General features: G+C 40.3%; 1 protein-coding gene across 6 annotated transcripts in view; it reads right to left on the bottom strand.

Moving 5' to 3' along the window:
- Window positions 1-24,173, bottom strand: part of kif13a (kinesin family member 13A) — a 366,399-nt gene that overhangs the window by 110,511 nt on the left and 231,715 nt on the right. For all 6 annotated transcript variants that reach the window (XM_068057158.1, XM_068057185.1, XM_068057194.1 and 3 more), the window contains exons 7-11: window positions 24,020-24,107; window positions 17,712-17,846; window positions 17,467-17,579; window positions 15,615-15,726; window positions 11,152-11,364 (exon numbers count right to left, since the gene is read on the bottom strand). In XM_068057158.1, the coding sequence (XP_067913259.1) occupies window positions 11,152-11,364; window positions 15,615-15,726; window positions 17,467-17,579; window positions 17,712-17,846; window positions 24,020-24,107 (661 nt within the window). The remainder of the gene's footprint in view (window positions 1-11,151; window positions 11,365-15,614; window positions 15,727-17,466; window positions 17,580-17,711; window positions 17,847-24,019; window positions 24,108-24,173) is intronic.

Here is a 24,173-nt window from a genome sequence, read left to right as displayed (position 1 = left end):
TACGATTTGCTATCCTAATTGCTTGCTAGTCTTGCATGTTAACTTTCTGTGATTCGTACAAGTCTCTCTGAAATAAAAACAAGAAATGCAGGAAATATTTAGTAGGTCTGGCAGCATCCGTGCAGAGAGAAGAAAGTCTCCGAATACTGACATTTCCCTGCCTCTCACTATTTAAACAATATTCTGCTTTTCTATTTTCCAACAAAAGTAGATAACTTCACATTTCTCCACATTGTATTCCATCTGCCATGTTTTGTCCATTGACTTAACCATATATCCCTTTACAGCCTCTTGGCCTCCACCTCACAATTTACTTTCCCACCTAACTTCGTATTGTCAGCGAACTTGGATACATTACACTCGATCTCCTCATCTAAGTCACTGATATAGATTGTAATTAGCCGAGACCCAAGCAGTGATCCTTGCGGCACTCCATTCATAAAAGCCTGCAAATCCAAAAATGACCCATTTATTCCTACTCTGTTTTGTTAACCAATCCTCAATCCATGCTAATATATTACTCCTAATCCCATGATCCTGAATCTTGTGTAATAACCTTCTGTGTTCTACCTTATTGAATGTGCTTTGAAAAGCCAATTGCACTATATCCACTGGAATCCCTATCCCTACCACCCACTTACCTATCCTGCTGGTTAACAGCTCAAAAAACTCTAACAGTCTTGTCCTACCTGTTTTTCATAAATCTGTGTTTCCTCTCCTCAATCATTATTGTGATTTTCTAAGTGCCCTGTTAGTACCTCCCTAATAATAGATTCTAGCATTTTCCCTACTACTGATGTCAGGCTAACTGGCCTATATTTCCCTGTTTTCTCCCTCATTGAATACCGGAGCTACATTTTCTACTTCCAACCTGTGGGCAACATTCCAAAATCAACGGAGTTCTGGAAGATCAAACCTAATGTATCCACTATCTCTGCGGCCATCTCTTTAAAAACTCTAGGATGTAGGCCATCAGGTCCAAGAGATTTAGCAGCTTTGAGCCCCATTAATTTCTCCAGTACTGTTTCTTTAATAAGTTCATCATTCTCACGAGAGCCTGGATTCCCCACTACTTCTGCAATAATTTTTGCATCAGATACAAAGTATTTGTTTAGTGTTGCTGTCAGTTCATTTCCCATTGTGATTTCTCCTGTCTCTGCCTGTAAGGGACTCATGTTTACTTTCACTAATTTCTTCCTTTTTACATATTTGTAAAAACTCTTACAATCTGTTTGTATATTTCTTGCCAGTTTACTTTCATTCTATTTTCTCTATCAATTTCTTGGTCATCCTTTACTGCATTCTAAAATCCTCCCAATCCACAGACTTATTACTCTTTTTGGCAATATTATAAACCTCTAACTTTAAGCTGGTACTATCTTTAACCTCTCTTTAGCCATGGTTGGACCACATTTCCTGTGGGATTTTAATTCCTTAAGTGAATGTATATTTTTTGCAAATTATGAATTATTTCTTCAAATGTTTGCCATTGCTTAGCCAATTTGCCCCTCATACTTACAGTTTTCTTTGTTTAGATTTAAGACCCTAGTTTTGGGCTAAACTAAATCACTCAAACTCAATATAAAATCATATCATGATCACTCTTCCACAAAGGCTCCTTGACTACAAAGTTATTAATTAACCCTGCTTCATTGCACAATACTAGATCTAAAATCGCCTGTTCCTTTGTTGAACCCTCGACATACTGACCGAGAAAACCATAGAACATAGAACATTACAGCGCAGTACAGGCCCTTCAGCCCTCGATGTTGCGCCGACCATCTGACCTACACTATTCCATTTTCATCCATATGTCTATCCAATGACCACTTAAATGCCCTTAAAGTTGGCGAGTCTACTACTGTTGCAGGCAGGGCGTTCCACGCCCCTACCACTCTCTGTGTAAAGAAACTACCTCTGACATCTGTCCTATATCTATCACCCCTCAACTTAAAGCTATGTCCCCTCGTGTTTGCCATCACCATCCCAGAAAAAAGACTCTCACTATCCACCCTATCTAACCCGCTGATTATCTTATATGTCTCTATTAAGTCACCTCTTCTCCTCCTTCTCTCTAACGAAAACAACCTCAAGTCCCTCAGCCTTTCCTCCCAAGACCTTCCCTCCATACCAGGCAACATCCTAGTAAATCTCCTCTGCACCCTTTCCAAAGCTTCCACATCCTTCCTATAATGCGGTGACCAGAACTGCACGCAATACTCCAGGTGCGGCCGCACCAGAGTTTTGTATAGCTGCAGCATGACCTCGTGGCTCCGAAACTCGATCCCCCTACTAATAAAAGCTAACACACCATATGCCTTCTTAACAGCCCTATTAACCTGGGTGGCAACTTTCAGGGATTTATGTATCTGGACACCAAGATCTCTCTGCTCATCTACACTACCAAGAATCTTCCCATTAGCCGAGTACTCTGCATTCCTGTTACTCCTTCCAAAGAGAATCACCTCACACTTTTCCGCATTAAACTCCATTTGCCATCTCTCAGCCCAGCTCTGCAGCCTATCTATGTCCCTCTGTAACCTACAACATCCTTCGGCACTATCCACAACTCCACCGACCTTCGTGTCATCCGCAAATTTACTAACCCCCACTTCTACACCCTCATCCAGGTCATTTATAAAAATGACAAACAGCAGTGGCCCCAAAACAGATCCTTGCGGTACACCACTAGTAACTAAACTCCAGGATGAACATTTACCATCAACCACCACCCTCTGTCTTCTTTCAGCTAGCCAATTTCTGATCCAAAGCACTAATTCTTGCATACACCCCATGAACTCATCCTCCATACTATTACTGCATATTTGGTTTGCCCAGTCTATATAAAGATTAAAGCCTCCCATGATTACAGTATTACCCTTGTTATATGCACCTCCAACTTCATGATTTATACTCGGCCTGGCACAACTTCGTTTAGGCGGCCTATAAACTACTCCAAACAGTGTTTTCCTGCCCTTATTGTTTCTTAGTTCCACACAAACTGATACAACATGTTGATTTTGAGCCAAGATCCTTTCTCTCCACTGTCTTTACGTCATCTTTCATTATCAAGTCTATACACACCCGCCCTTTTGCCTATCTCTTCTAAAAGTGAAATATACTGTAAGATTTAGTTCCCAATCTTGATCACTTTGAAACCATGTCTCCATAATACATGCAAGATCAAACCCATGTATTTCTACCTGTGTTATAAATTCATCTATTTTGATGCAAATCCTTTCAACATTCAGATACAGTGCCTTTAGCTTTTACTTTTTTCTACTTTTCCCTGATGCCACTTTAGTCAAAAATGGCCTATTACATTTGCTAAGCTATCTGTCCCATCCTGACGAACTCTGCTTATTTTGACCCATGTAACTACTGAGCAGTGTCCCAGGCCCAACCATCTTCACTTGTTTTATCAATAACCCTCCCTGCATCATAAGGTCAGAGTGGGAATGTTCGCCGATAATTGCAGTGTTCAGTACCATTCTCTCCTCAGATAATGAAGCAGTCTGTGCCTGCATGCTGCAGGACCTGGACAACATTCAGGCTTGGACTGGTAAGTGGCAAATAACATTCACAGCACACAAGTGCCAGAGAGTGACCATTTCCAACGAGAGAGTGTCTAACCAGGTCCCTTTGCCATTCAACAGCATTACCATTGCCAAACTCCCAACCATCAACATCCTGAGGGGGGCATCAATGACCAAAAACTTAACTGGACCAGCCACATAAATACTGTGGCTACAAGCACAAGTTAGAGGCTAGGTATTCTAAGGCAAGTGACTCCCCAAAGCCTTTGGCCCCATCTAAAAGGCCCACATCAGGAGGGTGATGGAATACTCTGCACTTGCCTGGATCAGTTCCAACAACACTCAAGAAGCTAGACAATTTCCAGGACAAGGTTCCCCAAATGATTGACACCTCATCCACCACTTTAAGCGTTCATTCCCTCCAACATCAGCACAACTACAGTATGTATCATCTACATGATGTACTGTAGCAACTCGCCAAGGTTTCTTTGACAGCATCTCCCAAACCAGCGACCTCTATTGCCAAGCAAAGCAAGGCAGCAGGCGTGTGGGAGAACTTGCACCTGCAAGCTCCCCTCCAAGTCGTATACCATCCTGACTTGGAACTATATCACTGCTGCAGGGTGAAAATCCTGGAACTCACTCCCGAACAGCACTGTGGGAATAATATCACAGGGCTCGCAGCATTTCAAGGTGACAACTCACCACTACCTTCCCAACAGCAATTAGGTATGAGCAATAAATGCTGGCCTTGCCACATCCCATGAATTAATAAACAAAAACTCCTGCAGCGACATCTTGGGGCTGAGATGACTGGCCTCGATCACAACCTTTATGCTAGGATTTGACTCCAGCCAGTGGAATTTCCCCTAGATTCCCAGTGACTTACATTTCACTAGGGCTCCTCGATGCCTCACTCGATCAGATGACGCCTTGATGACAAGGGCAGTTATTCTCAACTCACCACTAGAATTCAGCTCTTTTTTCCATGATTGGACTAGGGTGGTTATGCGGTCTGGATTCCAATGGACCTGGCAGAACCCAAACTCAGCAACAATGAGCAGGTTATTGGTGAATAAGTGTTGCTGACACCATCCATCACTTTGCTGATGTTTGAGAGCAGACGGATATGCTAGTAATTGGCCAGATTGGATTTGTCCTGCTTTTTGTTAAAAGGATGTGTCAGTTAGATGCCAGTGTTGTTCTGAATCTATACCATTTAGCACAGTGGTAGTGCGGCAAAACATGGTGGAGGATGTACTCAATGAGAAGATGGGATTTTTGTTTCCACAAGGACTGTGGTGGTGGTCATGGAAAGATACTTCAAAACAGCTTTATTTGTGATGACAAGGTCAAGTAGGTTTCTACCTCATGCTGGCTCTCTCACCACCTGCCGCAAGCCAGTCTGGCAGCTATATCCTTCAGGACTCAGCCAGCTCGGTCAATGTTACGGAGCCCCTCTTAGTGATGGATATTGAGATCCCTCACCCAGCCTGCATTCTGAGTCCTTGTTGCCCTCAGTCCTTCTTCCAAGCAGTGTTGGAAGAAGGGGGGGGAACACTGATTCATCAGATGAAATAGGGAGGTGGTGCTAATCGACAGGAGGTTTCCTTGTCCATATTTGACTGAGAGAATCATATCATATAGAAATTTACAGCGCAGGAGACGGCCATTTGGCCCATTGTGTTCGTGCCGGCTTTCTGCAAGAGCAACCACCTAGTCCCACTACCCTACCTTTTCCCCCAGCGCTGCAAATCTTTTCGCTTCAGATAATTATTCAATTCTCTTTTAAAACCATGACTAGATTTGCCTCCACCATACTCTCAGCTAATGCATTCCAGACACTAACCATGCGCTGCGTAAAATATTTTTTCATGTCGCCATTATATCTTTTGCCAATCACTTTAAATAGTGTTTTCTAGTTCTCCATCCTTCCACCAATGCAAACAGTTTTCCTTTACTCTGTCCAGACCACTCATGATTTTCAACACCTTTCTCCAATCTATCCATGTAACTGAAGTTCCTCATCCCTGAAACTATTCTCGTGAAACTTTTCTGCACCCTTTATAACGCCTTCACATCCTTCCTAAAGTGTTGGGCCTAGAATTGGACACAATACCCCAGTGGAGGCTGAACCAGCGCTCTATAAAGGTTCACTATAACTTCCCTGCTTTTATACTCTATGTCTGTATTTATAAAGCCCAGGATCTCATATGCTTTATTAACCGCTTTCTCAATCTGCCCTGCAACCTTCAATAATTTATGTACATATATTCCCAGGTCCCTCTGCTCCTGCATCCCCTTCAGAATTTTACCCTTTATTTTATATTACCTTTCATCATTCTTCCTACTAAAATGAATCACTTCACACTTCTTTGCATTAAATTTCATCTATCACTTGCACGTCCATTCCACAAGCCTAAGTCCTCTTGAAGTTCATCACTAAACTCCTCACAGTTCAGAACACTTTCAAGTTTTGTATCATCTGCAAATTTTGAAATTGTGCCCTGGACACCCAAGTCTAAGGCATTAATACAGACCAAGAAAAGCAGTGGTCCTAACACAGACACCTGGGGAACGCCACTATATATCTTCCTCCAGTCCAAAAAACAACCATTCACCAATACCCTCTGTTCCCTGTCCCTCAGCCAACTTCGTATCCATTCTGCCACTGTCCCTTTTATTCCATGGGCTTTAACTATTGTTACAGACAAGTGGTAAGGGGTATGGGTGATTTCCACTGTTCACCTCCCAATTGACAGCAATCGTGTTTTGTTTAAAAAGTTGAGTTAGCCAAGTGTCTTACATGCCAAAAAAAGTGACAGGTTTTCTTGTAGGTTCAAAATAAAAGATTAACTATTTATTGAGCAATATTGCTTCCCCGAAATGTTTGCAACACCACTCCTGCACACATTCACTCCCTCATGCGCTCTCAGAAGATAGATAGATAGAAGCTAAAGGTTAAGAGTTCAAGGTGTGGCAGGTGCTCATGATTTGCAGTAAACCTGTTGAATCTTCTAAGTAGGACAGTCTCTTTTAAAGGTGCAGGCCTGGGTTGTTTGTAGTCTTGAACTGGTTGAGTTGTTGTAGATATCTGGTGGTTAAGATTTCAGACTGGAGGCAGCAGTCACTTTCAGTTTACTGCTGCACAAAGTTGAAGTATAGAATTAGCAGCAGGGCTTCTTCTTGTTTAGGCTGGATCCTTCCACAGCCCCCAGCTGGTCTGCCTTCTCTGTGACGTTGCTGTGATCTCTCTCCCTGTCTCCAGAGGGTTGCCTTTTAAGGTCAAAATCCATCAAATTAGAGTTTTTGTTAGTTGACACATGGCCTTCTCCCCTGGTGTAACCACACAATGGACCAGGATGTGGAATCCAAGACTATTAACAAATGGGTACTATTCTATTATAATGTGTCTACTTCACATCTTTGTCTCAGAAGAAAACCATTCAATTCGGGAATGTCACTTGATGGTTCTAGGAAGGGTGTAGTTGACACCTCTTGGTCTGGAAAGTATCTTTTTGTCCTTTCAAGACAGTGAAGCAGTGTTTGTATTCACAGGCCCGGTCATGTGACCTTCGACAGCAATCATGCAGCACACTGCCCACTTTTTTTTTTAAAAAGGGCAAGTAAATTTCAAGCAGTCCACATTGAATGAAGTTCGTATCTTAAAAGTAGGAACATATGTCATGTCTTTACTGGGCATGCCACTTCGCTCAAGTTTGTTATGTGACACTTTATCAAATGCCTTTTGGAAATCCACATGACCCTCATCAACCCTCTCCGTTACCTCATCAAAAAATGCCAGCAAGTTAATTAAACATGATTTTCCCTTAACAAATCCATGCTGGCTTTTCTCAATTAATCCACATTTGTCCAAGTGACCGTTAATTTTGTCCCAAATTATCATTTCTAAATGTTTTCTCACTACTGAGGCTAAACTGACTGAACTGTAGTTGCTGTGCTTAATCCTTACACCTTTTTGAACAAGGGTGTAGCATTTGCAATTCTCCAGTCCTCTGGCACCACAGCCAAATCTAAGGAGGATTGGAAGATTATGGCCAATGTCTCCGCAATTTCTACCCTTACTTCCCACAGTATCCTTGGGTGCATTTCATCTGGCGCTGGTGACTTATAAAATGTAAGTACAGCCAGCCTATCTAATACTTCCTCTTCATCAATACTTAGTCAATCCAGTGTCTCAACTACCTCCACTTTCACTATGACTTTGGCAACATCTGCTTGCCATGCCCCCTGCCTCCATCTATAAATCACATTTTTGGTCCCTTATCATCCCCACTCCTCCTTTTACCACCTTTTTATTATTTATATGACTATCAAAGACTTTTGGATTTCCTTTTTTGTTAGCTGCTCATCTCTTCTCATACTCTCTTTGCCTCTCATTTCTTTTTTCACTTCCCCTCTGAACTTTCTATATACAGTCTGGTTCTCACTTGTATTATCTACCTGACATTGGTCATACGCAGCATTATTCTATTTCATGTTAGTCTATCTCTTTCGTCATCCAGTAAGCTCTGGATTTGTTTGTCTTACTTTTCCGCTCGTGGGAATGTACCTCAACTGTACCCAAACTATCTCCTCTTTGAAGGCAGCCCATTTTTCCGTTACAGTCTTGTCGGCCAATCTTTGATCCCAATTTATCTGAGTCCTCACCTCATGGAAGTGGGTCCTCCCCCAATTAATTATTTTTACTCTGGATTGTGCCTGTCCTTTTCCATAGCTAACCTAAACTTTACGATACAATAATCACTGTCCCCTAAATGTTCCACTAATGACACTTGATCCACTTGACCCACCTCATTCTCCAGAACCAGAGATGCCTCCTTCCTCGTTGGGCCAGAAACATACAGATCTAGAAAATTCTCCTGAACAGACTCTAGAAACTCGACCTCATCTCTGTCCTTTACAGTATTACTATCCTAGTCTAAATTAGGATAATTGAAGTCCCCCACATCATTTTTTTCTTTCCCTCTCTTTCCTGAACACCTTGGATCCAGGAATATTTAGTACCCAGTGCTCCCTTTTTTGAGCCAGGTCTCCGTTATCACAATGGCATCCTATTCCCACATGGGTGTCTGTGCCTGCAGCGCACTAACCTTAGTTACCACACTCTGCATGTTCATATACATGCACAGTAAACTTAATTTCTACCTAATTTCATGCCCTCATTGCTCCCACACGATACCTTACTATTGCCGACCCTTGTGCTATTTGTCTCCCCCAATTCTCTGTGCACCTTGATTTTCCTCTCTCATGTTACCTCCATGTTCCAACAGCCCTGACAAGTTAATTTAAACCCTCCCCAATAGCACTTGCATATCACCTCGCAAGAATATTGGTTCCGGTTCTGTTCAGTTGTAACCCTTCTGGCCTGTACAGGTTCCATCGCCCCAAGAACTGGCCCCAGTGTCCCAGGAATCTAAAGCTCTCCCATCTGCACCCTCTCTCCAGCTATGCATTCATCTGCTCTATCCTCCTATTTCCACACCCACTTGCATGTGGTACAGGTAGTAATCCGGAAATTACCATTTTTGAGGCCCTGCTTGCTAGTTTCTTTTCTAGCTCCCTAAACTCTGCCTGCAGAACCTCATCCCTTCTTTCTTCCATGTCATTGGTACCAATATGGATCATGACTGCTGGCTGTTCACCCTCCTTCCTCAGAGTGTTCTGCAGCCACTCAATGAGATTCTTGACCCTGGACCTGGGAGGCAACATACCATCCTAGATTTAAGACCGTGGCTGCGGAAACTCCTGTCTGTTCCCCCAACAATTGAATCCCCTATCACTACTGATTTCCCAAACTTCCTCCTGTTCCCCTGTGCAGCTGAGCCAGCTGTGGTCTTGGCTCTGGCTACACTCCCAGAGAAACCATAAATACTGATTGGAGAGTGAGATATACTCAGGGTGCTCCTGTAAGACCTGGCTGATCCTCCTTGACTGCCTGGCGGTCACCTGATGTCATGCAACATCATGCGATCCAGAGCTAATGTTCAGGACTCAATGGCATACAGTCAGGAGGCCCTTTGTGCCGACAGAACAGGACATAGCCAGAAATGGCAATGGAAGAGTCTGGGACGTTGGCTGAAAGGCACGATTCTGTGTGTATGACTATGTCAAGCTGTTGTTTGACTAGTCTGCAGGACAGCACTCCCAATTTTGGCACAAGTTCCCAAAAGTTACCAGGAAGATCTGCACAATTGATTGGGCTGGATTTTTCTTTGTCATGTCTGCTTCGGAGGTCAATATTGAGTGGTCTGTCTGTTTGTATTATTATAATTTTTCCCAGTGATTTGATACAACTGAGGTGGCTTGCTAGATCATTTCAGAGGGCAAATAAGAATCAATCACATTGGTGTGGGTCTGGAGTCACACACAGGTCAGACTGGCAAGGGACAGCAGATTTCCATTCCTAAATTACGTTAAGTGAACCAGATGGGTTTTTAATGATAATCCAATAGTTTCATCAGGGAGTGGTCATCCAGCTGAGAGGTCAGACTATATCACAAACAAACAATACAATGATTAACAAATCAGTAAGGAAACTGAACAAAAAACAGCTTGTTTAAAAGATGGCTGTGCCTGACACACAGAGACAGACATAAGAACATTAGAAATAGAAGCAGGAGCAGGCCATTCGGTCCCTCAAGCCTGCCCTGCCATTCAATAAGATCATGGCTGATCCACCCCAGACCTCAAGAAGAATCAACAGAAATTATGCTCTCTATCCAGATGAAAAGCTGGTAAAACTATTTCTCTGTGCAACTATTGTTCAAGACATGGAGTGTGTCAAGACTCGGTCAAACGCAATAAAGATTATTTGCAACCAAGTTTTATTACATATATGCATTTATATTAAGGAACCACTAGATCTTGATCAATAATGAGTAACTTTCCCATCCCTCCTTAGATCAGCTAAATCAACACAGACAAGGGATCAAACTTGGGACCCTTTCTAGAATGTATGGCTCAGATACTAACTGCTGAAACTGGATGACCATCAGGGACCAGGCCATTTAAAGATTTTGAGAGTTAGAACAGATCCAGTCTTGGTGAGTTTTTAAGCTAAGTATGCAAGAAACTTAATGTTGAGGGCATGGCGTGTCCTTTGAAGTTACAATGGCAGCAGCCAACATAAGCTTTTGCCTCTCATACTACACGCAATGAAGTCATCTTACCAAAAAAGGCGAAGAGATAATTGGCAAATCAGGCACTCAGGAATTTGATTCAGCACAGAAATGTACCTGCGTAGTGTATGTACAGTGGCACTATTAATGGCTCCAGCTATGGTGAAGGGAGACTGGCTCCAGAAAGTAGTAATAATGCAGTGAGATAGTGCAGGCCTGTGTTCATTAATAACCTTTTCATCATATACAGAATCAAATTATGGCACATGTGGGAGAATCGTCAAGTGAAAAAAAAATGCTTTCTTCTAAAACTAAAGTAAGAAGTGAAGACTTTGAAAGCTGAAAGTACATTCAAGAAACATTTAAAACTATGTTTGCAGTTATAAATGAAGCAAACTTCAAAGTAGTTATGGCTTATGTTATGGACACAAATGTTTCCCTCCAGTACTGCTCATTTACCTTCACCTCCTTACCTCAGCTTGACTTAGTTGCTCCTTAAGTTTTTCCACTTCCTCACGTAGTTCCCGAATGATCTTGGCATTCGGATCTTCATTCACCACAGCATGGTTTACTATGCGCTTTGCCCGATCAGCGTATCTCAGTGTGGAAAGTGTTTCCTCATAGTTGTCTCCAGCTGGGCTAATTGTTGCTATCATGGCAGTTTTACTGTTTCCTCCCAAGTTGTCCTGATTCAGAAATTTAAAGATTCAATGTCAATACCACAATTTACCCTTTGCTTGAGACACAGATATACGTCTATAGCCTGTGAATGATGAATATGTATAACTCTATGAATGACAGGTACATGCAGTACTGGCAAATTATTTGTTTGCTTCTAAAATGTTTTTCAAAATAATAGTATATTATAGTTTTGAACATAATTTTATTGATATTTTCTTATTAGGTACAATATTTCAATGAGTCAGAAAACCCAAATATGGAACTGTTAAAACAATTATACCGCAACATTTCACTGTTAATCACAAATCCAAACATGGATCCTTAAATTCTTCATATGATATAGTCATTTAAAAAAATTTGCATTTATGGGACACCTCATCACATCCTGTACCTACACACTTTACTATTGTTGAAATGCTGTCACTGTTATGGAGATCAGTGCAGCAGCCAACTTGTGCACAGCAAGATCCCTCGAACAGCAAACGAGTACATGAATAGATGACTCGCTTTTGGAGGTACGGACAGAAAGGAGAAAGTTTGCCCAAGACACCATGTAAACTTACTGCTCTTCTTTAACTAGTGCGATAGAAGCTGTTGAATTCACAGCTGTACTTATATATAACACCGATAAAACCAGAATGTGACCTATTCACTTCATAGCCTCTGTTCCTGAAAAAACAATTTTTTCTCTCTGTAAGCTGATTCATTTACAGCCAGGCTAAATAAAAAATACAGATGAGTTATTAAAATAAGATCTTTGGAAGACCATCTAGACCTCTTGATTGACAAATCGCACTGTCTTGACACTGCACTTAGGGATTCTAATCCTTAGCCTCTGAGCTCAATCTAGCCTGCTATCCAGCTTTAAATGGCCGAGAAGCCTCTCCCAGTTTAAGAAAATAGCTTTGATTAACCTACCAGAAAAAAAACAGAGGGGTCCGGATTTTGTGGTCAGTGGCGAAGCAAGGGTACTGACCTTAAAAAACATCATGCTTTTGGTGGAGGCAAGGCTGTCCACAGTGGAGTCTGTGGTGGAGCACTGAATGATAGATCGCAACTTCAGGATTTCTATATTAATCTGTGCTGGTGTCAAATCCTGAAGTTGTGGTCAGTTTCAGAGGAATAATGATGGCAAATGCTCACAGTTTGCCATCATAAACCTCTGCAAAATCCAGGCTATCATCTTCCAAGAAGGACTCATGACAGACAGATAGTGCTGCTGCCTCTTACAGCATGAATATAATGGGTTCACAACCTCCTCCTGCTCTCCCTCTCCAGTTGGGCGCCGTATCATTGACTACTGATGCAAATCTCAACCAAAAAGGGAGGGGAATGTTGAGCAGAATAGTGGATGCTAGATCACTGCGATCTCACTGTGGGAGGTAGTCTCATTACTTGCCCCAAAAAAGTGCGGTAAAAGCCACAAAAAAAAAAGAATAGTGGGAGGGGAAAGTAGTGCGAGGGAGGAAACAGAAAGACAGACAAAAGTGAAGCAGGCAAGACAGCTGGAGAGAGGAAGAGGAGAGTGTTGGACAGAGATGAAGTGTAGGAAAGGGAGGGAGCTTGAGACAGAAATGAAGGAGCGACATGAACACATAAATCTAAGATGGAAGCGAGACAGAAACAGAAGAGCGACATAAAAACACAAAATGCTGTAAACACTCAGCTGCTCAGAACCCTGACGAAGGGTCACCAACCTGAAACATTAATGCTGCCAGACCTGCTGGGTATTTCCAACATTTTCTCTTTTTATTTTAGATTCCCAGCATTTACAGTACTTTGCTGTTGTAGAATAGGAGTGGGGCCTGACAGAATTGAAGACAGTCTGAATAATACCAGTTGACGACTTCAAGAAGTGCAAAATAGGTTGGGAGTTGGATGTGGTGTTGGATGATGATTCTGCACGACTCAAAAGCAACTTAATCATATGCAGCCCACTAATTAGTTGTGACACATACATTGGCCCTACCACTACAGAAGGCTGCACTTCATTAGTGTCCCACCAACACTGTTGAGCTTATGGTAGTAAATGTACTGTGGATTACATTTCGGAGCAAACTTGGCAGAAGATATTATGAAAGTGCTTCCATTTTTAAAATCTATTTTTTTGAGGACTTGTGAGCAGTGAGAAGCTATTTCATTGCTATTCCAATGTACTGCCATGGTCAAGAGGCACCTGCAGATACAGGACACATGAAAACAGAATCTTAAACCTCTGCTTTAGAGACCAATGCAAATATAGTCAACATTCGAGTGAAAATCAACATTCAAAGTAGAAGCAATTTTATTGGGAACATCTCACACCTGTCAGAGTACTGATCTGTATCAGTTTGCTTTCTCTTTATAAATGTTTGCTCTAGTCAAGAAGCTTATAATAACACAACAGATCCAGTGAGTAATGCATTTGGAACTACAAACGAATACAGTACAAGAATGTACTACTATGTATTAGAAGAAGCCTAATAAACCTTTAGGATAAATCCAGTACTGCAAAATAAAAGTTGGCTGGTTTAAAGTGGATGAGAAAAGTATTTATCGAACAAGTTATTCTTAATTCATCTTGAAAGATGCAGTAGAAGATTCTCACTTCAGTCCCAGCAAATGACCATGTAAACATGGACATGTTGAGGTGAAATTATCAGGTTGAGTCAGGGAGTATTTCTAATGGCTTTAAATTGCTCGATATTTGAGAATTACAAGGAGCTTCCTCTCATCTCAGCATTATTATTGGATGAAAGAAATAACATCCACAAAACTAGCGCAGACTCCAAAGAAGTGCTCATAAATAATATTTTTAACCAATATTTGGCCCATCTTGCATGCACACCACAGCATCAATACTAGTTAATATGTGGCAACTCTCACACATCATCAGTTTGCTCAGGGCTGTGGAGCTCCTTTCCACCAAATAAAAAAAGTAAACTCAAGGGTATTTAACTTCAGGAGGTGACGTTTGGGTGTGGAAGCAGTTTTATAATGGACATGTTTCTTTAACAAGTGCTATAAATGTAAAAAAAAACTCTCGTCGTAAAAGATGTCAACCAGATCTTACATGTTCATAGCACAGTCTTGTTAGCATTAGACATGCCTCAATATAAATGTCTTCAGCGTCATAGTGCTTTTTTTTTTAAAAGAAAGGAATCTAGATCTTTGGCAGGAGGATAAATCTGTTCATGATTGCTTTTATTTGAAAAAACAAGGGGCATGCTATCAAACTCCTTCAAAAACGAGTAAAGCAGCCCAACTTCCAACACTTTTTAAAAATGTTTCACTGTAAACTAAATTCATAAATAGCAAGGTCTTGCATTTATTATAGCATCTGATCATAAACGTCTTAAAGTTCGGCACATACAAGGAGTCATTTTGAAGTGCAGTGACTATTATGTAGAGAAACAGCCGTTTTACACACAAGATCGCCCACAAACAGCACTATGTTTTTGATGGTGTTGACTGAGGGAAGGACTCCCAGCCTCTCTTCAAACCATGCCATGAAATCTTCAACATACAGTCAAAGGAGCCTTCAGCATAACCTTTAGTCCAAAGGGTGGCATCTCTGACAATTCAGTACTGCAGTGGAATGCAAGGCTGAATTCCAAGTCTTGGAATGAAGCTTGAACCAACACCCTCTGACTCAGACATGGGAAAGCAACCAAGCTGACTTTATTTATGAAAAATGCATGAATGCCAAAGTCACAATACAGCATGCTTAATGAGATTAACACAGGTAATTGATAATCTCATTTTGTTGCACCATTCCTGCTGCTTGCAATTCAGTATTTGTCATTCAATAGCAAAGGTGCACAGTGCTGGAGTATGGAACACTTTTGCTATAAAGTTGCAGAATCTAATGCCGTACTGCAAGTGCAGAGTAAAGCTCCCTTTAATCTTAACCAAAATTGTACCTTAAACACTAACCTCAGAACACCCCAACTGTACCAGGGAAATGCTCTCCATTTCCCACAATCGCCATCTATAAGGTCTCACTGAAGGACACTGTCAAATTGTGCTAATCAGTGCTAAATGATGGGCATTTTTGCTGTGAGTCCATGATTGATAGGATTTGGGTTCCAAACTCATTTCAGGTAAGACATCTGAAGCTGCACAAACAACAAGATGCTAGTAATAAGATCAGACTGAGTTGGAGACAAGTCCATTTCCCATAAATGAAAGGCTTTCGATGTTGGTCTGCAATGTGCAGATACATTTTTGACTATATACATTTCCTATGAAGAACTCAATCTGGTCACATCAATACCTTGAGAAGCCAGGTGAGCACAGAGTCTCTGTAAGGCACAAACTTGTTTTTGCCCTTTCCTCCTACTTGGTCAGCTAATGCAGAAATAACCAACCCTAGTGTAGTAAGGGACCTGAGAAGAAAACAGAATAAAACTTAAAACTTGAGACACATAACTAGCTTAAATGCAAAGGAAATTTGGCAGGGTAAAACAAAATCTGCGTTTTTACTTAGGAAGCGACTAAGCTGCATTTATCTCGAAATGAGGCCAAAATCTTATGTCTAATATTAGGCAATGAAGTGCTCTGAAATAGGCACAGTATTTAGAGAGTGGAGAAAAGTAAAGGTAAGTAAAGTAAAGTATAGGTTTTACCACAAAAATGCATCACTCATGTGCTTTGTTAGTATTGTGCTGTGAGGAATCTGTTGCACATACTGGTAATCTGCATATACAATTCAAAGAAGCAATAGTCTCCGCCTCAAATACACCCTGTGGCCAAGCATTCTGCATTCTAACAATTCTCTATATGAAGAAATTTCTGTTGATCTTTTTTAGTCTCTTTGTAACAATTTTAAATTTATGACCCTCCATCCTCGTTTCCCTAACCAGATAAAATAATCTTTTATTTATTCAATGAAGTCACTCATTCATTTTGAATCCAAAGTCTGTTGTTCCAAAAACCTTGTTGTTATACAACAGTCCTATCTTGAAGTTTTGGTCCAAATTTACAGCAAGAGTGCGTGTAGTTGTAAGGAAAATGTGGGATGGAAAACTAAATTTAACATAATAATATGATGTAAAAAAGGTAACTTGTTCATACAGGATAAGCAATCTCGAGAGTACACTGGCACAAAGGAACCACACATTGATATTGAGAGATCCCAGTTATCCAGACATTTTCTCCATGTAATTTGGTTGCTATAGTTTTCGCTACGCTACATGAAAAAGTTTTGCTCTGCTACCTTATCTGATTTGCCAATGCAATTAAGGTACTTTTTTGGGTAAACACAAGGGAGAACTATTGTAGGTTTCACACATAGCAGACAATAACTCTTTGTCTGATTAAACCAAAAAAACCACTAGTGAACTGGTTCTTCAGATCAACACAATTCCAACTTAAAGGCCCATCATCTGCATTAACTCCGACTGTGATGTAAAATGGATATTGGACCTGCACTTATCACAAGAAACCATTCTAGAACACCATTTCTGTCATTCACCAAAAATGCCATCATGATTGGTTCTGTCATAAAAGCATTAATATGAATTCAACAGATGCCTTCCCTGGAACAACTAATAAGACTTCACTTTGAATATGGATCTTGATGCTCAGGAATGAAAGAAATTGCAGTGCATTTCACAACTAACAAATTACTTTCTTATGGGAAAACACGGCAGCCAAATTGTGCATGGTAATGTCCTACAAAAAGTAAATGATTGAATGGCAGTTTAACCTGCTTTTGTGATTTTGGTTGAGGGCGAAATGTTGAACAAAAGAATTTCTTGCTCTTCTTCAAAAAAGTGCCATAGGATCAATCATAACAACCTGTAAAAGCGGAAGGGTCTCAATTTTGTGTCTCATCCAAAAGAAGGCATCACCGACAAAGCTGCGCTCCATCAGTACTGCACTCAACGTTAGTTTAGATTATGCTGTCAAATTCTGGAGCCAGCTTGAACCAACAACCTGCTAATACACTGAGTGCATGACGAATTATGTGAAATTAACAGTCTAAATTGGGATGCATTAGTTTGAAAATTTACATACTACTTGGTTTTGAAGACCCTCACCTTGCTTGAGATCATATAACTTTTATTAAAAAATTACTCTGGTTTATCTATACTTAAGTTACATTGTTTCTTTAAATCTCTTACTTGTTAATGTTACTGCCCTCCTTCAACCGTTCCCCTGCAGCTCCAGTCTTAGAAACTCTCTCACTCCCAGCCAGATCTACGAGGCTCAGCTTACTCACTTTCTCTCCAGAAGTCTAAAAATAATGAAATACAAAGAAGAGCGTTAAACCTGCAACAAATGCAAATAGAAAATAATTTTGGAGTCTCCTAGCATTCACGTCAGTCTACATGGTTTCTTGTGTCACAGGAAGTGGACACAGACTTACACTACTTTGGAGATCATAAAGAGTCTGAGTTAAAATAATGCTGAACACGGCATGAGAGCGGCTGCTTTCTTCATTCATGTTGGTGGCAGCAACTGTTCGTGATTTGTTTCCTTCCGACATTAAGGATTCAATATCCTGCAATGCACCACAAATAAAATTAAATGATTCTTAAGTACAAAAACATCTGCAGCTCAAGCATGCCTGTTTGGCAAATTTTACCTCAAAGTATTAAGGATCATTTCAATTGTGAAACCATTTTTTCCCCCTGGGACAGGGATGGAGGGAGAGGCACAGTAGTAAAAGATCCAAATAAAGTAAATGCAAGTTGCAGCATTCAAAATGAAAGTGTGGAAGCAGACAAAACATAGGATCAGTTTGCCCAGAATCATTTAACTAAGTTAATAAAAAGATGGCAGCTCAAACACCAATCCACACACAATGGAAGAGGAGGTGCATCTCCCTTTACATAGCAGACATGTTTGTCTGAACACCTGCGTTCTAAATCTGGAATAATGTTTAAGTGACCGTGTGGGATTCTTGTTTTCCTCAAAGTAGAGCTATTTTCTGTCTCTCCGTGACACTGGATTTCACTACTAGGGGACATAGGTTTAAGGTGCGAGGGGCAAAGTTTAGAGGGGATGTGCAAGGCAAGTTCTTTACACAGCGGGTGGCGAGTGCCTGGAACTTGCTGCCAGGGGAGGTGGTGGAAGCAGATACGATAGCGACGTTTCAGAGACATCTTGACAAATACATGAATAGGAAGGGAATAGAGGGATATGGGCCCCGTAAGTGCAGGTGGTGTTAGTTTAGACAGGCATCAAGATCGGCGCAGGCTTGGAGGGCCGAATGGCCTGTTCCTGTGCTGTACTGTTCTTTGTTCTATCCCTGGTAACACCCCTGGCACCCTTTCAAAGGCCTTTACATCTTTCCTCGAGTGTGGTGCCCAGAATTGTCCACAATATTCCAACTGAGGCTTAACCAGTGATTTATCAAGTTTTAGCATGACCTCTGTTTTTATCTTCTATTCCTCTATTTATAAACCCAAGAAACCCACACGCTTTTTAAACCACCTACCAAATTACACTGCCACCTTTAATGATATGTGCATATGAACACCAAGGTCTCTCTGCTCATATACACTTTTCAAAATCATAGCATTTATAGTGTACTGTATTTCCATACTATACCTCCGAAAGTGCATCATTTCACTGCAATGAACTCCAACTACCATGCTTTTGCTCATGTCACGATCCTCTCTTATCCTAAATTCTACAAATATCCTCAATACTACCTACCACGTAGTCAAGTTTTGTATTACCTGCAAACTTTCCTACTCCTGAGTCTAGGTAGTTTATGAAAATTAAAGAGAGTCATGGACTCAAAACTTTCAATGCAAACCATCTCTTTCTGAAAAATATCCATCTACCCACCACAGTCACTGAGCCATTTCCATATCCATTCCCCCATTTTCCCCTTAATTTCATGCACTTCCATCTTAACAATTCTTTTGTGACACTTTATCAAATGCCGTCCAAAATTCCATACATACATATGCTACACTACCTTGATCAACCTTTTCTATTACCTAAACAAAAAATTCAAATCAAGTCAGTCAGACCGATCTACTTTCAATAAATCTATGCCGACTCTCCTTGATTTACCTATGCCTTTCCAAATTTACTTTGTCCTGATAATGGTTTTCAACAACTTCCTCACCATTGATGTTAAGCTGACTGGGCTGTAGTATCCTGGTTTATCCCTCTCCCCTTTCTTGAATAGTGATATAACATTAGCAACCCTCCAGTCCTCCAGCATCTATGTATCTGCTATTCCTACCTTTGCTTCTTTCATCTGTATTCCATCCAGATGAGGTGACTTACCAATTTTCAGTAATGCAATAAGGAGCGCAGAGATCTCAGAGGGTTGTAGGGCTGGAGGAGGTTACAGAGCAGGGCAGGGATAAGGCCAGGGAGGAATTTGAATACAAGGATGAGAATTTTAAAGTCGAGGTGTTGTTGGACCAGGAGCCAAAGTCGGTCAGCATGCACAGGGGTGACGGGTAAACGTGATTTGATGCAAGTTAATATTTCACTCAGCAAAAAAAAATGACTGTCCATAATACACTGGAGGCTACCTTTATTGGTTGAAGCAGAAAAGCTGGTACTTAGACCAGGACAAATCTTTATGATTTTGTTGCAATAAACTGAAATTTAAATTGCATGATGAGATTGACAACAGTAGCGCTTTTTTAAAAATTTCTTTTCAATAACTAATGTCAGGTGTAACTTTATAGGTTGAAGATAAATACATTGCTGTAATGGACATGGAGGAGAATTAATTATAAATGTGATTTTACCATGTGACAGTTAACAAATATCGGACTTAATTACAACCAAGTAACCGTGTACCTGCAACAGCTGTCCTGTTGAATGCGGCTGGGCTGATTGAACAGACTAGTTTCATAAGCTCCCCACCTGCAGATCAATCCCTTCCCCAGGCAAGGGATAGTGATGGATGGGCTGAGCTTTCTGTAACTCTAGCAGACCTTGGAGGGGGGGCGGGGATGGGTTGGGGGGGTGGGGGGGCAAGCATAACTAGTCTTATGCCATTCAACAGCGAAAATATTATTGCATGAAAGGAGTGCATTCAACAAATTTACATTAACAAAAGACATTCATTATATAGGAGCCCAAGATGAGAATGTACTGCATTAATGTGTACGTATGCTCCCACATAAATATATAAACATGCACATACATACAAAGCACAGTACAATTCAATGCCAAACATATAATTTAGTTCTTCAGACAAGGTATATACAACTCCTACAATCTGCACTGTAATTACAGTTGAAATAATAGGGTACACAAAACTAAACTCATTATAATCTCCATTTTTAGGCAATGCGCTTGGATTATGATATAATTACAGACAATTGTAATGTTATAATAGCAAGAAGAGCTTTTCTGTCTGGGCTTCTGTTTTGGGGCCATAAATAAACCCTACCTGGTTCTTTTCTGTTACAACAAATACCAATAAAATTCCCTTTAACATGGTGCTATTTTGCCTGACACACAATACTTTTAATAAATTTTACTGTTGAAAGTCACAAGGCACAGTTCAGTCTAAATAGATAATTTAGATGCAACTGTACCACCCCTTCTTGCTGTTAATTCATGTAACATGCCAATACTTATCCTTCAATCAACTTCACAAAACATAATTTGGTCGTGATCACATTACTGTTTGTGGGAGCTTGTGCGCAAATTGGCTGCTGCATTTCCTATATTACAACAGCGACTATACTTTAAAAGTGTTTCATTGGCTGTAATGTGCTTTAGGATGTCCCAAGATCATGAAAGGTGTGATATAAATGCAAGACTGTCTTTATGAAATGGACAGAAAACTACAGGGTGAAGAATCTCTGTAATGTGCGTGCAGAATCACTACTGGAGAAAGGCAGCTATGCTCAGATACACACAGCATTATCGCTGCCACAACCAGCAAAACACTGGAGTGGACTGGTTGAATCTCACAAGGTCACTTAAAACATTTACAATCCATCACAAACTTTGAACAAATGACACCTTTGCAAACTTCATGCACATTCTCAGTTCACAGTTTAGCAAAAAAAAAAACTTTTCTTTTAAACTAAAAAAAATAAACAGGTGGATTTGTTCAATGGAGTTGGTCTTACTAAACCCTGGGAATAGGCTCCCTTACCTAAAGGGGCTGAACAGCTGAGAACCAGGATGGACAAAGTAAGTCCATCTGTTAAAAAATACTCAACACATTTTAAGGGCACCACCATAAAAACAGGTAAGATTATTCAGTGCCCAGCAACAGGAAAACGCAGGATTAAGAGATAACCTTTGGGAAATTGTGTTAAAAAAAAAGAGCACAGTTGTTTTCTGGCTGCTTGCACATTCCTAATCTTAATTACTTCATCATTAGCAATCGTGCCTTTAGCTGCTTAGGGAATTTGTTTCCTAAATCACTTTACCTCTCGCTCCTCCTTAATACTAATTCTGACCAATCTTTTGGTCACCTGTCCTAATATCACATGTGACTCGATATTAAATTTTGTTTGATAATGTTCCTGTGCAACACTTTAGGATGTTTTACTATGTTAAAGGTGTTATATAAATCCAAGTAGTTGTTGTTGAAAGTTCTTCAGAAATTAGTGATCAGCGTAACAGATCATAGCAATGTAGATCATACTTTTAAGTGACACAGTGGTAAAGGCATCAAATCTATGGCAACACAGTACAATAGGAATAAAAACAAGAAATGCTGGAACCACTCAGCAGGTCTGGCAGCATCTGTGAAAAGAGAAGCAGAGTTAACGTTTCAGGTCTTCGGAAGGGTCACTGCCGAAGAAGGGTCACTGACCCGAAACGTTAACTCTGCTTCTCTTTTCACAGATGCTGCCAGACCTGCTGAGTGGTTCCAGCATTTCTTGTTTTTATTTCAGATTTCCAGCATCCGCAGTATTTTGCTTTTATTACAGTACAATAGGATGTGCTTTCATCCAATCATCTCGCACATACGTTTTCTTTCTCAATTATGTTATGTGGGAACACCTACCAAAGGCCAGGCATTTACACAGAAGAGGAAAAAAAACTAATCAGAGGAAGAATCATACCAGTCTGTTTGCATGTTAAAGGCTGGTTACACAGCAGTATAGAGATGCCTGAAAGCATGTCACTTGTTCAGGTTTTTTTTTTTGCTTTTTTAATACTTTAAAAATCTGTAGTGATAAGTGATCAAATTTGTGTTCCTCAAACAATGAACCTTAAATGAATTTTCAACTTCAACATAGTTCAAACTCAAAAGGTGGACGAAAAAAACTTAACGAGATCATTTGTCTGCATTATAATTAGGCAAAATGGCATTAATCCACATCTGGCAAAAAGCCTGGAGACATGAATTTTGAAACAAATCACTATGTACTGATCAGCATTTCTGAACCAAGCCCAATATCTTGGCACAGTTGTGTTTTGCAAGTAGCTGCTCATGTCACCACTTCATATCTAGGCTGAAACTCTAACAAGGACCAACATAAAGCCTTTCAGATTCTTGTTGCTTCCAATACAACCCAAATCCATTATAAATAACACCCATAAACACTTTATAAAATTACATAAAATATGTAGCAGAGAGAGGCGCCATTTGGACGAACCACTCCATGCCATATTTTATGCTCCACTCGAGCCTCCTCCCATCCTTCCTCTTCCAACTCAATCAAAATAACCCTCCATTCCCTTCTCCTACATATACTTATCTAGCTTCCCCTTAAATACATCTCTACGTCTCACCTCAATGAATCCTCATGGGAGTGACTTCCACATTCTTAACACTCCCTGGGTAAAGAGGTTTCTTTTGAATTCCCTATTTGATTTCTTGGTGCCTATCTTATATGGGTGGCTGCTAGTTATGCTCTTCCTCACAGGTAGAAACACTGCATGCGTAAGCTATCAAAAATCTTTCAAAATTTTTAAGACCTCTATTAGTTCATCCCTCAGCCTTCTCTTTTCAAGAGAAAAGCAACCCAACTTGTTCACCCTTTGCTGATGGATATAATCATGCAGTTCTGGTATCATCCTTGTAAATCCTTTTTACACCCTCTCGTGTCTCTATATTCTTTATATAATATGGCAACCAGAACGGTACACAGTACTCTAAATGTGACCTAACCAAGGTTTAGCACAAGTTTAGCATAACTTCGCTACTTTGCAAACCTCTAGAAATAAACCCTAGTGCTTGGTTTTCTTTTGTTATGACCTTATTGATCTGTGTCACAAGTTTTAGTGATTGGTACATTTGTTCTCCCAGATCCCTTTTCTCCTCTAGCCCATTTAGATTCTCATTTTCCAAGTAATATGCAACCTCCTTATTTTTTTTTAGCAAAATGTAATTGCTCACACTTAGCTAGGCTAGAAGCATTTATAAAGGATATATTAAAATACAAAAGAGTCTGAGAATTAAATTAGCTTTTTAAGCAAATATTAGACATTAAGACAACAAACCCGAAAGATATCATGCAACTGGACAAATTCTTCAATCTCAATATTGAGGTGTTTGTGAACATACAGACTTGTTAACTCTTTGTACAGAGCCAATTATTTGCACTGAAAATCCTAGCATATGTGGTGCATACTTCAACTAAGATCCTTCCTTTGAAAATTTATAAACCGCAAAGGGAGCACTAGCCATGACTATAACTGTTTTTATTAACTGAAATGCTGACGCTGTTTAAACTCAAACATGAATCATTTAATATTCAGGCCAAAAATGCATACACTTACCTCAAAACAAGTAACAGCCAGCTGTGACAAGCCATCTACATAGGGGCCCAACACTTTATGCTCTCTAACTTTCAGGGTGTGTCGACTCCTAAGAAAGAAAATTATTTTAGTTAAAACATGAAAACATTAATCTCATTTCGATGCAGGAACAATG

This window comes from Heterodontus francisci, chromosome 2 (assembly GCF_036365525.1).
Source record: "Heterodontus francisci isolate sHetFra1 chromosome 2, sHetFra1.hap1, whole genome shotgun sequence".
NCBI classification, from domain to species: domain Eukaryota; kingdom Metazoa; phylum Chordata; class Chondrichthyes; order Heterodontiformes; family Heterodontidae; genus Heterodontus; species Heterodontus francisci.
Note: the sequence above shows the minus strand (reverse complement) of the source record. Positions and strands in the feature narration are given on the sequence as shown.